The sequence below is a fragment of the Haliaeetus leucocephalus genome, unplaced genomic scaffold (assembly GCF_000737465.1).
Source record: "Haliaeetus leucocephalus isolate CR32 unplaced genomic scaffold, Haliaeetus_leucocephalus-4.0 Scaffold317, whole genome shotgun sequence".
Taxonomy (NCBI): domain Eukaryota; kingdom Metazoa; phylum Chordata; class Aves; order Accipitriformes; family Accipitridae; genus Haliaeetus; species Haliaeetus leucocephalus.
The window spans coordinates 5,734,507-5,752,936 of NW_010972753.1; the positions used below are offsets into that span (position 1 = coordinate 5,734,507).

General features: G+C 36.2%; 1 protein-coding gene across 4 annotated transcripts in view; it reads right to left on the reverse strand.

The window, feature by feature from the left end:
- The window catches only part of DMD (dystrophin), a 1,006,632-nt gene that overhangs the window by 271,469 nt on the left and 716,733 nt on the right, over window positions 1-18,430 (reverse strand). For all 4 annotated transcript variants that reach the window (XM_010571327.1, XM_010571330.1, XM_010571329.1 and 1 more), the window contains 2 exons: window positions 17,672-17,883; window positions 10,549-10,703 (listed from right to left, as the gene is read on the reverse strand). In XM_010571327.1, the coding sequence (XP_010569629.1) occupies window positions 10,549-10,703; window positions 17,672-17,883 (367 nt within the window). The remainder of the gene's footprint in view (window positions 1-10,548; window positions 10,704-17,671; window positions 17,884-18,430) is intronic.

The following is an 18,430-nucleotide window of genomic DNA, read 5'->3' on the forward strand; positions in this document are numbered from 1 at the left end:
GTCAAACCCAGGAAGAACTGTGACTAATTCCAGATGGAACAAGTCACTGGGAATGTGATAGCAGAAAGATTCAATATAGATGCATCCAAAATACCAAACACTGCAAGGAAGATTTAAATTCAGTATATACTGCTGGGTTCTGAACTAGCTGTAGCCTTGAAGGAATTCGGTATTTAAAATCAAGATGAACAGCTTAACCAAAACGTCAATCTGAAAGATTACTAGGAAAAAAAAAAAAAGAGGTATAACTATTATGTCCATCTTTAACTCACTCTTCTGATGCTGGCTTGGGTGCCTCATCCCAAGCAGCACAAAGGAGAGTAACATCAGGCATAAAATGATTAAAGCGGTGACATGATGTGAAAACCAATTTAGCCAAAGCAAAATTTAATACAAATGTTGCATGCTTCTACTTTTATTTTCCCCAATATGAAAAGAAGTAACAGTGACAAGTGTCCACAGCTCCAAGGGGTCAGCATAGTTTAAAAAGGAAGGGTGTCACCGAAGGCAGACCTGAACTATGGTTTCTTAGTGCCATCTTACTTGAACAAGTCTATTCTGCTCTCCTGTGGTGTTCCCCCAGGAACGAAGAGAGAGGACAGCCCTGGAAGAATTGCCTCCCATCCCTTGGAGTAAAACCACACTGTGAAACTTAGAGGCTGACTACCACAAAAACAAATCAACCCTCTTGGAATCAGTAACGGTATATGGTTCTTAATGGAGCAATAGACACTATTAGTAATTAATTAACATAGCTGAAGCATCAGCCTCAGACATGCTCTAAGCACCAAGAACCCATAGAAATTTCTGAACTGTTTACCATTACTGATAATAAACAGCAGCATCTCTTTCACATTTTAAAACAAAACAACAAAAAAACCCCAAAGCAGCATATTTAAGTCATGTTGTGGGGTACAGAAGATGCATGCAAGTTAGACCTTAAAAAGAACAACCGCTAAATTAGACTCAAATCTAACTTGACATGAATTAAAAAAATAAGAAACCATGTAAATAATAGGAAAGAAAACACAAAAATGAAAATAAGGAAAATAAAATAGAAAACATAAGATACTAATCAGATAAAATGCAGAAAGTGGGAAATGGGTGTTGCAAGCTTGGCACTTCAGGTAATTCCAAGAAATTTGTTTTTACCATATACTGTGTCAAGCGAACAAATGGAATCTCAAAAACATGTAGCGCATTTTAAACAGCTAAAAATAATACTTTTTTTTTTCTTTACCAACAAAAAGTGGACCTCTATAATTCATTGCCACAAGGCACTATTGTGCTTAAGCAGATATGTATCAGATACATAACTGATTACATATCTTGCACAAAGGAAGAATCTGCAGATATGCCAGCCAGAGTGATAATTTCAAGAGCTATTATTTCTTATCATTTGCAGGAGATAATATTTCTTATAGTTTGCAGGAGATGTAATGCTTAGTAGCTGGGGAAGAGCTCTACATTTTTTTAATTTGTTAGGGAATGTAGCACAGTACAGTTAAATTTGGGGTATTGGTCAAGATCTGATGGAAACTGAATGCTAAACAACATGAACATACTGATCTTTTCCTTTTCACAAACTTCTTGCTTACTTACTGTTTCCCCTTCTATGTACCTGTACCAGATACACCTTAAAAGCTCTGTCCTCAAGATGTACCAGTTTAACCTCACCTTTCCTCAATGATTTCTCACCACCCCTATTTTAGGACATGCAAGAAAGTTACATTGCTAATTCTGTTGCTTTCCTATCTGCTCTCAGTATTGCCACTTCCCCAGGTCTCTGCCTTGGTCAATAAGAGTCACAACCATCAGCCTTTTGTGCCACTGATCCTCATCCGGAATGATAACGACTCGTTGTCATTTGTCAATTCCTTTGTGAGTTTATATAAAAACAACATGTGGTTGAAATTTCATTCATAGTTAAAACACAGCCACCCAACAAAAGGCAAGCACCAATATTGTCAAATTGAAACATTTGGCGGTAACTTCCAAAGAGAGACTAAAAATTTAATAGGCAGACTGAATGATCCTCTCAGTTTCAAGCATGACTGACAAGACAGTGAGGGGGAAGGTTACACTGCCTGCACAGCCACTGATCAGAAGCTAAACAATCATGAAGCACCAAAGCTTGCAATAGCAAAGAAATGCTTTAAAAAAAAAAAAAAAAGAATCCATAGAAAACACCGGGGAGAAAAACCCAAGGCTATCACAAGAATAATAATGCAAACAAAAAATGACAACTAAGGTCAAATTCCTTTTTGCTGGCAGTCTGCTAGTCCATCAGCTTTATTAATTTCTGCTCAGTTGTTTGTTTTAAAGGACATGAAGCCTGATAAGAAGCCTATTGAGGGGAAAGGAAAGACATTCATTTGTTGCAATAAGCTTTGGATGAGAGCAGTAATCAGTTTGCTACAGTTTCTTAATTTATCTGCAGACTAATAGGAAACAGATTTAAGGTTGGACTTTCAGGGCACAGAGCATTAGCTTCTGTTCTTGTTCAAATACAGACTAAAACTCTAATTACTTCAGAAAAATCTCACCTTTAAGAAAAAGAACAACACATTTGTCTTAATCTTCCTAATGGAGTAAGAACAAAAATTGACATTTCTGTTCTCTCTCTCTCTCTCAAAATCAGGCTTACTTATGTCTTCCTTAGTACCTTGCTCCTCCTGCACCTCCTGTGGATGCAAAAGAGCGAGATTTCTCAAATGGACTGTTTCTTTGAAATGTCTATATTAAGCTCCAATTATGATTCAAGTTAATGCATGAAACCACTCTCCCTTTATAATTCTGTGCCATAAACTATTTCATGATTTTGTCCAGTTGGATTTCACTGTAACATGAGAACTGTTCTCTTTTTCATCAGAAAGGAATAAACAGCATTTAACACACCATAAATATGAACAAAAGAGCAGAATTCTATTTCACTCAAGACCAAAATATAAACCAAGAGTAAGAAAAAAAAAATGAAAAGAACAACTGTCTGAGCAGTAAGGATTGGTCTTCTAGACGTTCTACTTTCACTTTTCCTGCTTAGTTTTAATTATTAACTTGCTGTCAGTATTTGAAGCTGAAGACCTCTTTGCAAAATGCCAGTGCTGTCCTCCTTTTTAATTGTCTATAATGAAATCATAGATTACAGTTAACAACCAAAATCACTAAAGTATCAACCAGCTGAACTCATGGTGTCTAAAAAACCTCAGCAAGCCACTTGTGGGACAGACAAGTTGAAAAAAACCAACTGATTTAAGAACACCACCACTTTTCTCTTTGAGGTCATTTCTGTTTGTCCATGGGAGGACCTAGCAGACCTACAGATGATCTATTGCCTTTTTGGAAGTGATAAAGGTAGTAGTAGCCTACAGATGTGTCTATTCAAGTGGTGGGAACATTAAGTTTCTTCACACTGATATTAACAGTTCTAAGAAACACATCCCTGAAGTCACAAAGATCCATAGATCCTTTTTAGTCAAGTACTGTATTACTGACACTACCTTCTCCTGAAATAACTCAAGAACCCTTTTCTTTTTTTAATCTTAAAAGAGTTTCTCAAAAATCACAAGAATATGTTCACAAAGGTGGAAATGATGAATCACACCATATTCTGGGTAACATTGCTTTTTCAGCTCATCCTACCAGCATTTTGAAAGCATTGCGTATCCAAGGCTATCCTCTCACAAAGTAAACCACAAATATTCAGTACCCTCAGCTGACTTCTCATCTTGGATCCACGTACTGGTGTCAGTACTGCACAAAAAGTACAGTCAGCTGTGTGGAAAACAAAGGTGAAAACTAGAATACAAGTACCTAAGGTGACTTTCAAGATCTCCTACTTATAGGAGCTTCATCTGGCATTTTTATTGATGTTGTTTTATATTTTCCTACATGTGCCTGAAATGTCATCATTCTTAGGGGCATTAGGAAGAAAAAATAACAAAACAATCTTAACTGATGTCATTGCTGATAAGCTTGAGATTATATTTCGTACAGAAATATTTGTTTGAGAGTGTAGGCAGACAGTAGAATGTCTTTCAAATAGGTAACCTCTCTTATCTATCAACACCAAACAATCCCTCTCTCCCAAACGGCCTTTTAGGTGTACTTTTAATATGGATATCTTAAGGGATGATATTTAACCAAGTAAAACATAAACCAACAAATATCTCAAATTAAACTCACAGCACCTAAACCTTGCCAGAGTAGTCTTTGCACCCTTTTTATAGTCCTTTTTTGAGGGTGTGCTATTTTGTTTAAAATAATAGTAACAGAATGGAACAAAGAAAACAAAAAATACTTTAATCCTTTTTCTGAAAACTACTCTTAGGAAACTTCAAAGATACCCATACTGTAAACATAAAAGCCTTAACATTCTTGCATCACAAGCAGCTAATAAAGAGTTTTTCTTTAGACTTTGCCAATGTTACTAACTCTACTGGAGAGTAACTTCTGAGAAGCATGGAGTGCTGTACTGACGAAGTGAGACAAATTAGTTTCATGAAAATTAAAGGGTTCTTGTACCCTTTTGTGTAACGGGAAAGACGTTAGGACCCCATATAAAATTCAGACTTTCCAGAAGAGGTCTGGATTAAATGCTTTTTTGAAAACTTTGTTTCTCTTCCTATTCAAAAGAACAGTCAACAGAGCTACATTAGTTCTTCAGAAAAACATGCTGACATACAAAGTTATTTGCTCTTTAACATAATCTTGGGTGTGACACCTGAGACTGCAGAGACTCACTTTCATTCAATGTGAATACTTCTACTGACTAAATAAAAATACTTAAGTCCTCATAGAATTAAAACTGAGCAAAGTTCTCAAAGACAGCATGTGACAAACACCTAGACTGAAAATTTACTTTTTTAAACAATAGAAGCAACAGAAATAAACATGTATTATCAACATCTCTCACAAAACAAAATAATGCCCTACAATTGCAATGTTTTCCAGCAGTCTTTGCAATTTTAAATTAGTATCTATTGTTAAGCTGGTGTAAATAACAAGCTTCAGCATGACATACCGGTTGTAAAAAAGCAGTCACTCTACACACCTACTTTCTTAAGCCTCGCAAAATTATTTCAAAAAACAAGCAATAAATCACCACAACATGACAATAAAAAATAAAAATTATCCCATGATGGTTTCTTTGGGGAAAAAAGAAAAAATACATTGGAAAATGACATTTGACCATTGTCAGCTTCATCTGAAGTCTTACATTTGCAATGATTTCTTGCTCACACCCACACAAATGCAGCTCTATAGCCAGGACAACAACTGCAAGCACAGACGCGTAAACAAGCTTCCCCTATAAACAAGGTTCCCATGGCCACTTCCATTTTTAATTTAGTTATTTCACTGTGCTCAAAGAAAGTGTGCCTGCACAAAGAACTATAATAGCTGTTCATACGCATGTTATTATACTGATTTTAGCAATGCATACCAACCTTCAAAGCAATACAAGAATGGAAAGGAAATGGCCAAGTTTACTTGGAGAACCTAGAAGATGGAATGTTCTTTAAAGTGAAACATATTGTGAATTCTTTCTTTCTTGACTTCAGCAGTCCAAGCCTAAATGAGCAAACAAGCTCTTCAGAGATGGCTCCCAGAAAGGTCTAGCTACTGAAACCAACTATGAATCTTCAGTATACCTTAACAGACTTCATACTCCTGGCTGTTGTTGAAGTGTAAATGCAGTTTTTCTCACCCAGAATGCAATTCAACTGTAAACACAAGTTCAATTACTTCCACAAGTGCCATAAAGCAAAGTAGTATTAGGACGGGTACAGTATATTAAGAAAACCCATTTCCAACAGAATGGTCAAGCTCTTTCTGTGCAGGCAATAAAAGTATACTTAGAAACCATATGTACAGATAAAGTTTACATTCTAACAACTGTATTTTTATAACAAGCAACCACTGATAAGGAAAGGTTTGCTGCTCAAAGACCAGAACTGGATTATGACCTTTTTCACACTTAAAATTACTGTTATATTATGCATTTACATAGGAAACAGATATGTATCATACTATTGTACTGATCATGTCCTTAGGTTGTTTGGCCATTTGCATTTCATACTGTCCAGCTGACGTGCAAAATCAAGGTGTTGTGCAACTGGCTGCATTAGAGAATTAACACGATTCTTAGATAAATATGGGAGTTGGTATCTCAGATCTTTAAAACAGGTCGTCTAGAAACACAACTCCTTGCCACGGCCTCTCTAACTCCCTACAACTTAAACTAATAACAGCAACATAAATCTAATTATATATTGACTCTTCACTGTCCATACCCTGTGGGGGCGGGGTGGAGTTACTTTTTATGTTTTGACTGTTGTGTGTGTCCTGTATCTTGTCTCAGGAGCCAAAAAAAGCATCTCGAGCAGTGAAAGCTCTTAACACCTACTGTGCAGCCTGAGTTCAATGGAGCTGGAGCATAGGAACTGGTGGGCGATGCAAATATTTGAAGATGTCTGTTAGACAGTGATGGGTTGGAGTCCTAACCAGTTCTCAGAGTACGTTATGTAATTATTGTCATAATATATGCTCCACTTAAGAAAGATCCAAGTCCCTTTTTAGCTTAATATTTAAGTTAGTGAAATTTAAACACATTTGGTGGATTCCCAGGAAAGGCACAAATTTAAGCATGTGTTTATGTTTTATATGATAATTCACATAAAATACGAGTGCCCACAAAAGGAAGGAGTAACATAACACTACCATAACAAACATTTTTATATACAGTAAATTTCTAATGGTTTCTTCCTTCTTTGTTTTTTTTTTCTTTTGAGAACACTTTAGTTCATCTGTTAGATTTATTTTTCTTAATGCAAGCAGTACAGATCACTTTCTCCTTAATTGCCTCAGCTTAAATAATATAGTTATTTCTTGGAAAGTCAATGCTTCTAAAGAGAAGAGAAAGAGACCTGTTTAGAAGTCATTCTGGCTTTTGCCCAACTGATCAGTTCATGTGCTTTTCAGTGTATCTTTGCAGTATCGGCAACAAAAATAAAAATTAAAAAGTGGTGAGTAAAAAAAGTGAAGCAACCATCAAGCACTCACCAACCTGGCTATTAAAGGAGTTAGAATGTTATTCGTTATAGTTCAATGTTATAAAACAGAACAGTAAGGCAAAGGGTAAACACACAGCAATCAGCTGCAAATCTACTTAAGCAAAACAAAACACAAGCTGGCAGATGTTGCCTTAATGACTAAAGTACTTGCTTTGGCTGAACTATTACCAACAGGCAAAGTGGAATTTTACTGCTGCTTGCCTGCCTGTTGTTTTACTGATCTGGTTCATGGAAAAGGTTTCACATTTTTTACACTGACACACAATTCTGATATTAATGGCAGGTTAGAGGAAAACCAGTTCAAAACAACGTAAGCCACTCTTTAATTTTTCTTTTTAAAAATAAAATATTCACAAAATAATTAGGCCATTTAAATTAAGGATATAGGGAGAAGAAACCAAAATCTTTAGGAGAATATTTCCTCTTGGCACTCAACACATGTATAAACAGTGATAAAACTATTTCTAAAATACTGGAGAAATGGTCAAGACCGTTATTTGGAATATATGTCTACATCACTGCGAGGTCACTGAGTCACCAGAGCACTACTTACTCATAGTCTAGATGAAAATAACACTCACGGACATATCCGAAATCATTGTACATGCATCTCAGTGGAGAACTAACCTTCCCTGGAGCCTGTGACAAACAGTTCACATGTCTCCTTTCTACTGAGTAAATATTCTCTTACGGTTCAAAAGATCCCCAAAACCATAAAGAAACAATTTGTTTTGTTCTATGCAATAACCTGAAAGCTGAAGTGTAGAGGGAGGGAAAACCAAAACAAAATCAGAACAAATTGGCATTTAAGTCTTCCTAGGGCCCATGGACTCCATCTTCTCTTTTCACAGAGCTGCTTAAACAAAAGAAATCTAGGAAGTTCTTTCAAGACCTCACTCAGAAGCTGCTCCTTGAGCAAAAGACCTGGCTACTGCTTCAAACAAACCTGAAAAATCTACAGGCGTAGAAAATCTTCCAAGTACAAGTCTTTTGCTGACTCGATGCCTTAGTGTGTCCATATTTATCCATGTCTTACAAAAGACAGAGAGAAATGTGATACAGCCCTTAGAGAAGCTCATCAACTACTGTTTGCAGCATGCTGCTGCTTCTTCAGGTTCCCAAATCACAATAAGCCTTACAAAAATTATACACAAAACAGTGAATTAAAAAAATATTAGAAAGGGAGTAAAGCCATACAATCAAAAACTAGGAAGTTCTAGTTTTACAGTTACCTGTTCAAGCTTAATCCTATCCTTTTGTACTTCTTAATGGGAAATGTCAACTCAGTTGCCTAAACTCAGTCTCTTCTAAAAGATAAAAGATTCACTGCAGTAATTCATCTAACGCATGAGCTGTAAACAAGTCTGTGGGTTTTGCAGAAGCTTGCAAAGAGTGTGTCTTGAAGAATTTGTACTCACTGTTAGCCTAATACTTGGCTGACTCCATGCAACAATGGCAATTCTCATAATTAGGCAACATTAGACACACCTGGGTTTGTGCTTGAAGCATTAACAGATTTGCAGATGCACTCTCAGCTACAGTTGCCACCTGAGCATCCACAGCAGCTACACACATATCCTGGTGTCATGGTTTAACCCCAAGTTCACGCAGCCGCTCACTCACTCCCCCCCATCCAGTGGGATGGGGGAGAAAATTGGGAAAGGAAGTAAAACTCCTGGGTTGAGATAAGAACGGTTTAATAGAACAGAAAAGAAGAAACTAATAATGATAATGATAACACTAATAAAATGACAACAGTAGTAATAAAAGGATTGAAACGTACAAATGATGCGCAGGGCAATTGCTCACCACCCGCCGACCGACACCCAGCCAGTCCCCGGGCGATTCCCTGCCCCCCACTTCCCAGTTCCTAAACTAGATGGGACATCCCATGGTATGGAATACACCTATGGCCAGTTTGGGTCAGGTGCCCTGGCTGGGCATGAGAAGCTGAAAAATCCTTGACTCTAGTCTAAACACTACTGAGCAACAACTGCAAACATCAGTGTTATCAACATTCTTCACATCCTGAACTCAAAACACAGCACTGTACCAGCTACTAGGAAGACAGTTAACTACATCCCAGCTGAAACCAGGACACCTGGACTTCAGGATTACAAAGCCAGCTCACTAACTGGGGGTTGTAGTTCTACATACAGACAAATGCAATTTCCTTTGGTTCTTCCATCTAACACTTTTGAGCTACTTATTTTACCTACTCATGGAGGATACTTTTGAGCATTAAGCACCCAGCCTTTCTCATCCAGGAACACATGTTCCTCCCCAGCCTGTTTCTCAGACCACAGAAAGCAAACCTTTTTTTCTTAAAAATACAGTACTACTAATAAGGCTAAAATGGCTACTACTATAACAGGAGAGATGCAAGCAGATACTAACTGAATGTTTATACTAATTTCTCAGTTTAGTTATTGGTCTTCTTAAAAAAAAAAAATCTTTCAAATTATTATGTGGCTTTCTTTTAGTGGACGTCAGTAGCACCTCTTCTCTCATTTGAACCTTGAGTCAGTGGCAAGTCTGCCTCAGAAAAAATGCCATTAAAGTGACTCATTCATATGAATATCAAGTCCATAAAAAAATTAAACAAAAAAAGTGGGAATAAATTTCTGTAGTCATCAGTGATTTAAGTAACTGCCATTATGCAAGAAGATCTCCTGAATTTATTGTGTATTTAACTAAACTGACTTTTCTGGCCTTGTTCATCGACTTTAATTAAAAACATGTAAGATCTAATTCAGTTCTAGTTTCAGTTATAAGCTATAAAACTTAATCCAAGATACTGATTAAAACAACTTTGAATTAATTTTTACATATCTCATCTAATGCACAATGATTTAAAACTCTTTTACTACTATAAAGAAAGTAATTTTTATTCTGCAGTATGTTCTGATCTTATAGATGGTGTATTGGATGATTCACGATTTGGTGGCAAGCTGCAAAAATTGCTTTTAGTAAGGAATTGGTATCTAAACCAAACACTGCAAGACTGTGAAATGTAATCAAGAATGTGATCAAAGATCTAAAAAACTTTCTTGACTAGAGATTTGCTTCAAACGTACAGGATAACATTTCTACTTGGAATCTGCTTCAGTAGGATATGTCTGTCATTTTCAGATTCAGTTTATGACTCAAAACCACTATAGTGATTGTGATGTGGAGATAGTATATAGAGAAATATGAAACACTTTGGTTTAAATATTTAAAATATATAACCTATTAACTGAAGTTAGTTGCCAACTGGTTACAGCAGAGGAAAATGGGCAGCAGGCAAAATTTTATTTGAGAGAATTAAGTAGCATTCCAAAGACTTATTTCCAAAAAATATGACAGATTTGTCCTTTCTTACTATAATTGTGTCATTTTCAAAAGTTACATCTTCTGTTATCTCCAACCAAAGCTGGACAATGAATGTTAATGAAGTTTTACAACAAATCTAATAGCAGAATTTATATCCTACCTCTTATTAATGGCAGCCCACGTTGCATTAATGTTATCTGTCATCAGTTCTACTTTTCTGGTGTCATCTGCTGAATAATCGCGGAGCAGCTTAAGTGCCATGTCATTTGCCACATCTACATTTATTTGCCATTGTCGTATTTCTTTTGAAAATTGCTGAAAAGAGAAAGAACAAGAATAAACCTCAGATCACCATAAAATGATCACACACATTGTATGATTATTAAAGAAGGAGATGAACAACTTATACCATCAATATAAAAAAAAGGACTTCCTCAGATTTACTGGTAACTAAGGTTAGAGTCTTTCTAAATGTTTAAATTCTTTTAGTCATAAGACCACAGGAGTACTTCTGATCTCTGAGAGGACCAAGCAACCAAATCCTAAATGCCGGACAAAACATGACAGCTCAAATTGATAAACACTGATTAGAATGTTGATTATTCTTTTCTGAGACACAAATAGATGGATGCATTATTATGCATTATGCACACGATCACTGTTTGTGATGTTGAATTATACTGAGATGAAAAATACAGTGAAATAATATGTTCTGTTTAATTTTCTTTTTTATACTGTGAAATAATACTGAGATTTGGATAATTAATACCTGTGCTTTCACGTTTTTAAACATTTATTTTAGCCAATTGTTTATGTAATTAGTGCCATCTACTGGAAGAGCACTAAATCTGCAATACAGCAAAATATTCCTGGTAAACCTATCAATATCTTTATAACGCTAATTTATGCTTCTTAGCATTAAGAAAGCTTTTTAAATCTTGGTCAGTCTTTTTTCCCCCTTTCCTCTCCTCTTTCTCCTCTCCTCCTTTTCTTTTCCTCTCCTCTTCCCTCTCCTATCAACCTGGGCCAGCTGTCTCACTACAGAAGCAAGCCAGGAAAGCCGGAACACTCATTCAGCCAGCAACCAGCTCTCAGGCATCTTTCCTGTTAGTCTTTTTCTCAGGGCAAATTTCCATATAAATGCACTTAAGCTGCATATTTAATCCATAATGTCTAACAACAAAATGAAAGAGCAAAGATAATTGATGGCCTACTTGTACTTTTGTACTAGGCAAAGAGTACAACTAGCCAATCAAAGCAACAATGCAAGGAGGAAAAAAAAGGTTGTATTTATAAATAGAAAGTAAGTTGCATGTAAACATTAGAAGCTATCAACAAAACCCAAACAGTAAGGTGTGACTGTCTTTATTGTTGTGCTTTAATACACCAGTCAGGAAATGTCTGTGAAGAAAAAATATTTTTTTCCCTCTCATTCTCCCAAAGCAGTATTCCTTTCAAAATCTTGTTTTGACTCAGCTAAAGAATTCTCCACACAAAGTTGAACTTAAATATGTAATCCCTGATTAAAGAGTCTAAATACTAAGTAAAAATAAATACATTTTGAATATTTTGTGCACTTATGTTTTCATCTCAGAAAGTCTGTAAGTTGATTTTGGTTAAGTTTGGGACTGAAATGTATTTGATCTTTGATTAGAGTACAGGTGGAGTTTTGGGGGGTTTTGATTTTCCCTCCAAACTCTTACCTGTTAAAAAGCTGCTTCAACATCTCTACATCCTCTCCATAATTTAAAACTGAAAGCATGTATTTCCTCTCTTTCCTGTGTTATTTCTTCATGAGGGGGCAGATCACCCAGTTACTATGCAGCAGATAATCTCAGGTACTAAGACAGCAACGTGGTTACCTGTTTTGAAAAGGGATATCTACTACTACGAATCAAACATTAGGAGGAGGCTACTAAGCCCCGCTGTCAAAAACCATCTCAACATGTTATGGTTAAGCTCACTTCAGCTGAAGGTGCCTAAAAATTTTTTTAAAGTCATTCCCCTGTGTTAAGTATGGAGATGTAGTCAGGAGAGGTGATAATTTTGTGGAAAACCACTCCTATTCCTTTGCAGAAGATACGGTGGTTGTGTTGGAAATAGTCTACCAATTGAGGTCCTTTGCTGCCAAAATTATATACAATAAATATATAAATGTTAACACTTACATAAATATAATAAAATATACAAAACCAAAACCAAATAAATTCTACAGGAATTACCATTTCAGTTTTGTAGATCTTTCATAGCTAGTATCTGTTCTACGTTTAGGTCTATCGATCTTTACTATACTCTACCTTTCTCTTTGTTTAAAATGATACAGGCATACAGCTACTTTTTTCCGCCCAAAGAATCACAGCAGACTGACTGTTCACTGCATTACATAGAAAAGTTACCAAAACATTTTGTCTGTATTGTAAATTAATGGCCTGTAAACTTTACTTTGAAAATAAGTTCTTTTTGCCCAGTCCCATGTGAACATAAGCGACCTTATAAAACCTCCCAAACCCGCTTTTATAATAAAAGTACAGAAAGATCCATTACAAGGTTATTTCCAAAAGTGTTCTCACCATTAACTTCAACATTAATCCATTAACTTCCTGACATTACAACGCTAGATCATCACTCAGGAAAGAAGTGATGAATATAGAGAGCTTTGCCGACAGAAACAATTTGTATTTTCTACTTTATTGGAAATTGGTATGTAATTTTTCAACAACTTCGAGGAGTGCATGCCTTGCTTCAACTTTGCTCTGTGTGCGGACACCAAGAACAAAGTGTTGTGGTAAATGTTTTAACTCTCTGTCCTGCCAGAGGCCCATTAACTCCTATCTTACATAACTATAATGAATATTTTAGAATTAAATTCTTGGCATTATTTTTTTTCTTTTTTCCCTGTTATATTTTTAGGTCTCATTTATCTTTTAGCTACTTAAGAACACCTTCAATTTTTTTTTTAAAGGAAAATGTTTCATTACCTTAATTTTATTTTGACATTTTTTAAAGCATTCTCTTTGTTTTGTCTCTGTCATCACTGGAATTTACTGAGTTTATTAAAAGCATTAAAGTATTAAGGTTATGCATTTATCATGTTACTTAGGTAAAAATCTATTTTTAATTAAAAGACACTAGTTGATGTTAGTAGGAAGAAAGTTTGTGTAATTAAGGATCCTTGATTAAAAACAAGTAAGGAAATTACAGCTGGGCTTTCTTCTATCGCAGGATTGCCCAGTGGAACAAAATAAATGACTCATAGAAGTTCAAATATAGCAATATGAATGTACGGCATCATCCAATTCTAAGCCTGTAAATTCCTACACTGAGCAGGTGTATATATCACAAATCTGGAAAATCAGGCTGTCTTTCTGTCCTTATTCTGTATATCTATAGCATGGTTTATTTATATACTTAGAGAATTGGGTTTTTTAATCAAGGCATTCTGTTTCAGTGTCTGCATCATCGTAAATAACATTAACTTAACTTTTAACTGTTTTACTAAAATCCAAGCAGTACGCTGTCAGCCCTGGAATAATAAAAATCCACAAAATGCTGAGAGTGTACTTCATCCTACATTGGTACACAGGGAGTAGCAAAAGAGTACCTAGTAAGTTACCTCCCTGCAAGAAGATGACAAAGGCAAGCAAGATGATAGCCTCAGTCTTATCCAAAAAGCCAGTGCATAAAGTTCACCCCCCCAGGCTATGCCAGTGGAAGGTAGCCTGGCCTCTTGAGTCCCAACAGAGCAAGGGATGTAATCAGGCTGCTATTTAATTTCCTGTTTAGATGAACAAGAAATAGGTGGTCAGTGAAGGAAAGGAAGAAAACCTTGTCTCCATCCTTCCTCCTCTTCACTTTGGCCATCCCAGCTAAAAAGGTACAGAGGGAGAAGAGAAGCCTCACTAGCTCTTACCAAAACAAGGAGCTAAGGAGTGAACGGGCAATCCTAGCAGGTTTGGGGTTTTTTTTAACGTAAGCTCAGTATCGTATTAAGAAGAGACTAGTTCAGAGCTTATGTTCAGATGACTTGGGGACGGAAAGGAGCTGACTGTGTACTATTTATACACCTATAACCTTCAGCCTGCTGAGTTAACCATCTGCAGTCATCACTTAATAAACAAGAACAAACAGGGCTTTAATGGGTAAAGAGTCTCATTGGCCAGAATGCCATATTCTGATTCTCCGTACCTAACCCCAGTACTTAGAATTTAGTTCTTAAATATCAAACTGAAAAAACTAGAATGAAAACAATGCTTTAATAGTCAGCAAATTAGCTCTGCATTAATTTCCGATTCAAACGAATGATATTTTTAATTATCAGCTACATGGTACCTCATTACTTTTCTTGTAAAAGTCAGAAACCAATGTATCAAATTCTATTAAAAACATCATTGACCAAATACAAGCCAGTTACAGATTTTTGTTTTATGCTGGCATTGTAAAAAAATAAATAATCAAAAGACTGGTATTGCTGAGCTTACTATTTACTTGTGTGTAAGGATGCACTAACAGAAAAGCATTACCACAAGCACTTATTAAAGTTCACTTAGAGCAGAGGGGAACTTTTGCACTGACTCAGCTGTCTGTAGGCAGACCTATAATGTTTAACAAACGTATCAGAAGAACACTTGGTGACTACTTTCTCACACCAAGCTGTGTTGAGATACAAAGCTGACAAAATGAATATGTCTGAAGAATTTATTTAAGACTCACACCGACCTCCCTCTTTCCCTCAACACAAATGAATAGAAATGACAGCTTTATTTTCATCAGTGTAACAGCAAGCCAAAAGACAGCATACTTACTCTAAATATTCAGGGGACAACAACAAAATATATGTGTTTGGCACAGAAGCCTGGAAAGCATTTATTTTGAGGACTTGATGTATTTCTAGGTCCTTCAGTTTAGATAATACCATACAGAAGAAATATAAAGCTGCTAAACTCAAAAAAGATTTCCATTTTCCTTAGAATTCATGACCCCTTATCTCAAGCATGAACACAACAGCTGATGCTGTCACATCTGAGAGGCTTTCATGAGGGATTTGACACAATAGGAATTACTGGCAGACAAAGATAATTCCTCTAGGAAGGCTGGCACAAAAGAAAGAGGGAAAAAAAAAAGAAGGAAAAAAGAGAAGAACCACCCCCCCGCCCCCAAGACAGAGGTGAATTTCTTCCAGACTTGAAGGAGAAAAGCTAGGCAAAACCAAACAAATTAAAGTAAATAACCCTGGAACAGTAGAGCTTGCTGATGTTCATAACATCATGAGGGCACAGCAAATTAAGACGGACTAGCTGTGACACTGAAAATATAATATAGGCTAATGTCTGTAACTTGACACGAGACGTCACATTGAATCCAGACTGGATGGAAGTGGCTGAAGATACCAATAGCCCAAGTGCTTCATCTCTTTTAAAGAAGGAGTGAAAAGAATCTGCAGGTATCCTTTCAAAAACTCTGTTTATACATAGAGATACATTCTATGAATAACTATACTAGCATACTTTCTCTGTGACTTGGGGGATGGAGGAGAAGAAGGGCATATTCTTATTTCTCTCCTTGGAGAATGTTGATCCAAAAACCCCATGTTTTTTTCAAAAAAGCATCCACTCTTTGATGAACCTTATCTAAACCTCATATATTCCTGTAAAAAAGTGGACATAAACCCCATTTCTAAAACTATATTTTCAATTATTTTCCTAGTTAAAGTAATTTGTGTTTGAGACACTCCAAGACAATGACATAAGACTGTGTTTGCACAGAACTGTTTTTTTGTTAATTGAGTCTTTGCAGAGCAGGGACATTGACTTTGTTGAAGCTTTTTTTTTTTTTTTAAACCAAACACTGGCCAGAAGCCAGAACTCTATCTCTACAGAAAGACAGTGACAAATGGGAGTCCTCTGCATTGAATGACAGTAGTATACATAATCTATAACTCTTTCCAATACATTAGTGAGTGATTGCCCTTGTTTACCATAATCGACCCTTCCTGAACAATGACCCTTACAGTATAATCTTAAATGAGAAAACTTAACCACACCTCAGCCCTAAAACAATGGGCTGATGAATGTTTTTATAGATCTTACAGGCAAGCAAAAAAAAAAACCCCCAAAACCCAAACCAAAAACAAAACAAAAAAACCAAACCAAACCAAAAAACCCCAACAGATTTTGTATCTACTTCTAAATACCAGAAAGGCAATAACTAACTGATGATGGAGGTAGCTGAAGGCCAATCATACAGTTATAAACCTACTTTCTCTAGTGGCAAAACCGGCTGATGAGGACCTCACCCCACTATTCTTCACGGCACTTCATTACCATTCCACTGTGCAAATAAGACTGTTCTAAGTCCACAAACTTTAACCAAACAGCTGAGTGGTAGGAGTTAAAAAAAATAAAAATCTGGTGGGCAGGAGAGGAGAACATATCAGAAAATATTTGTGTAACTATTCTCCCAGATAACTAAAATGTAACATTCCATTAACATGGAGGCAGGACTCGCTTTAAGAGGCTGATCAATTTGTTGGTTTCAATCTTGGTTTTCCCCAACCAGAAAATGAGATATTAATCTGAAACAGCTGTTCTCAAAATTTATTCATGAAGAATGTCACCAAAGTATGACTATTTCCGTAACAAGAAACTTAAAAACTGATGCAACAGTTAGGGCGTATTTGCATTGCCACTTGAGGTATAGCTCAGCTACATAAGTTAACTGAGGTGCACATTTTAGCACCTAGAATGTGGCAACATGCGTGCTAAAATCACAACAGCAGCCATTTGAGTATTTTCGCAGTTAATAACCCTGCCAAGGTTGAACCCAGTGAGATTATCTTGTGGCAAATCTAAAATGCTTGGTTTTCAAAATATTGCCATATAGTTTGTTATGGGTTTTTTTGTTCCCTTTTCTTTTCTTAACTACTTCCAGACAACCTATACAGCTTCATTATCAGTGCAGACAGACATACCAATACTGAGGATTTCCCACTCTGCAGTACCAGTGCAGCTGAGGCTGTTGTACAGAAGAGATGAGAAATACTTGTGCTGAAAATATAGGTATTCCTCCTGTAAGATCAGCCAGCTATTTGCTATGACTGATAAGACCAACTTCGTTCAAGGATTATGTGACATATATTTTAGACTTTGTAAGTTAATTTCTTTCTAATTTTTTTTGTGGGAAATAAGGGATAAAGAGGTTGTTCTCAATGTGCGCTGTCCAATGAGGACATTTTCTTTAACAATCTAATTAACTCAAGCGGAAATATTTTAAGTGTCAGTAGTGACCTTAAGCTCAGTGTTCTGTTTTTTCAGAGCTTCCACGGTGTAGGAAATTTCTTTCCACGACTCAAGCTTAGCTTTTGCTCGTTCAAGAACCTGATCAGCTTCTTGTTTAGCTTCTAGCCACTGTGTTGAATCCTTTAACATCTCATGAAGCTGCTGTCTCCGGTTTTGGAGGTGTCCATGCACTTCATCCCACTGGCTCTGTATCTTTTCAACTGGTGAAACACAAAGGAAAAACAAAGGCCGAGTCACTTAAAAGCTTTTTCTTTTTTTCTCTTTTTTTTTTTTTCTTTTTAAGGGAGTAAAAAATAATATTTAAATCTTTCTAAAACTGACCATATTGGAGAGCTCTTGTACTTTTAAGCTGAATTGCAACTAAGTTAGTTTCACAAAGAAGAACAGATAAACTGTTCTGGGTCACGCAGTATGACACTATGGTACACAGCATGTGTTTCGATGCATATGCAGCCAGAAATGCCAGGTTCATGCCTCAAAATGCATTATGAAACAGGATCACATTTGAGAAAAAGCATCAGCAATAATCTTTCATTCTTACCAAATCAACACAGGGTTTAATATTTTCTGAAGAATAAGTCTTTTAGGGACTTGAGTAATATTAGTTAAAGATGTACCGCAAGTTATAATTAATGGCTATACTTTCTTATTTCATTAAGGCAAATGATAGCAGACTGCAAAGGCTAAAAAACTTTCTCATATGCTCATGTTAATTATAACATAATTATTAGTTTTATCCACTATTTG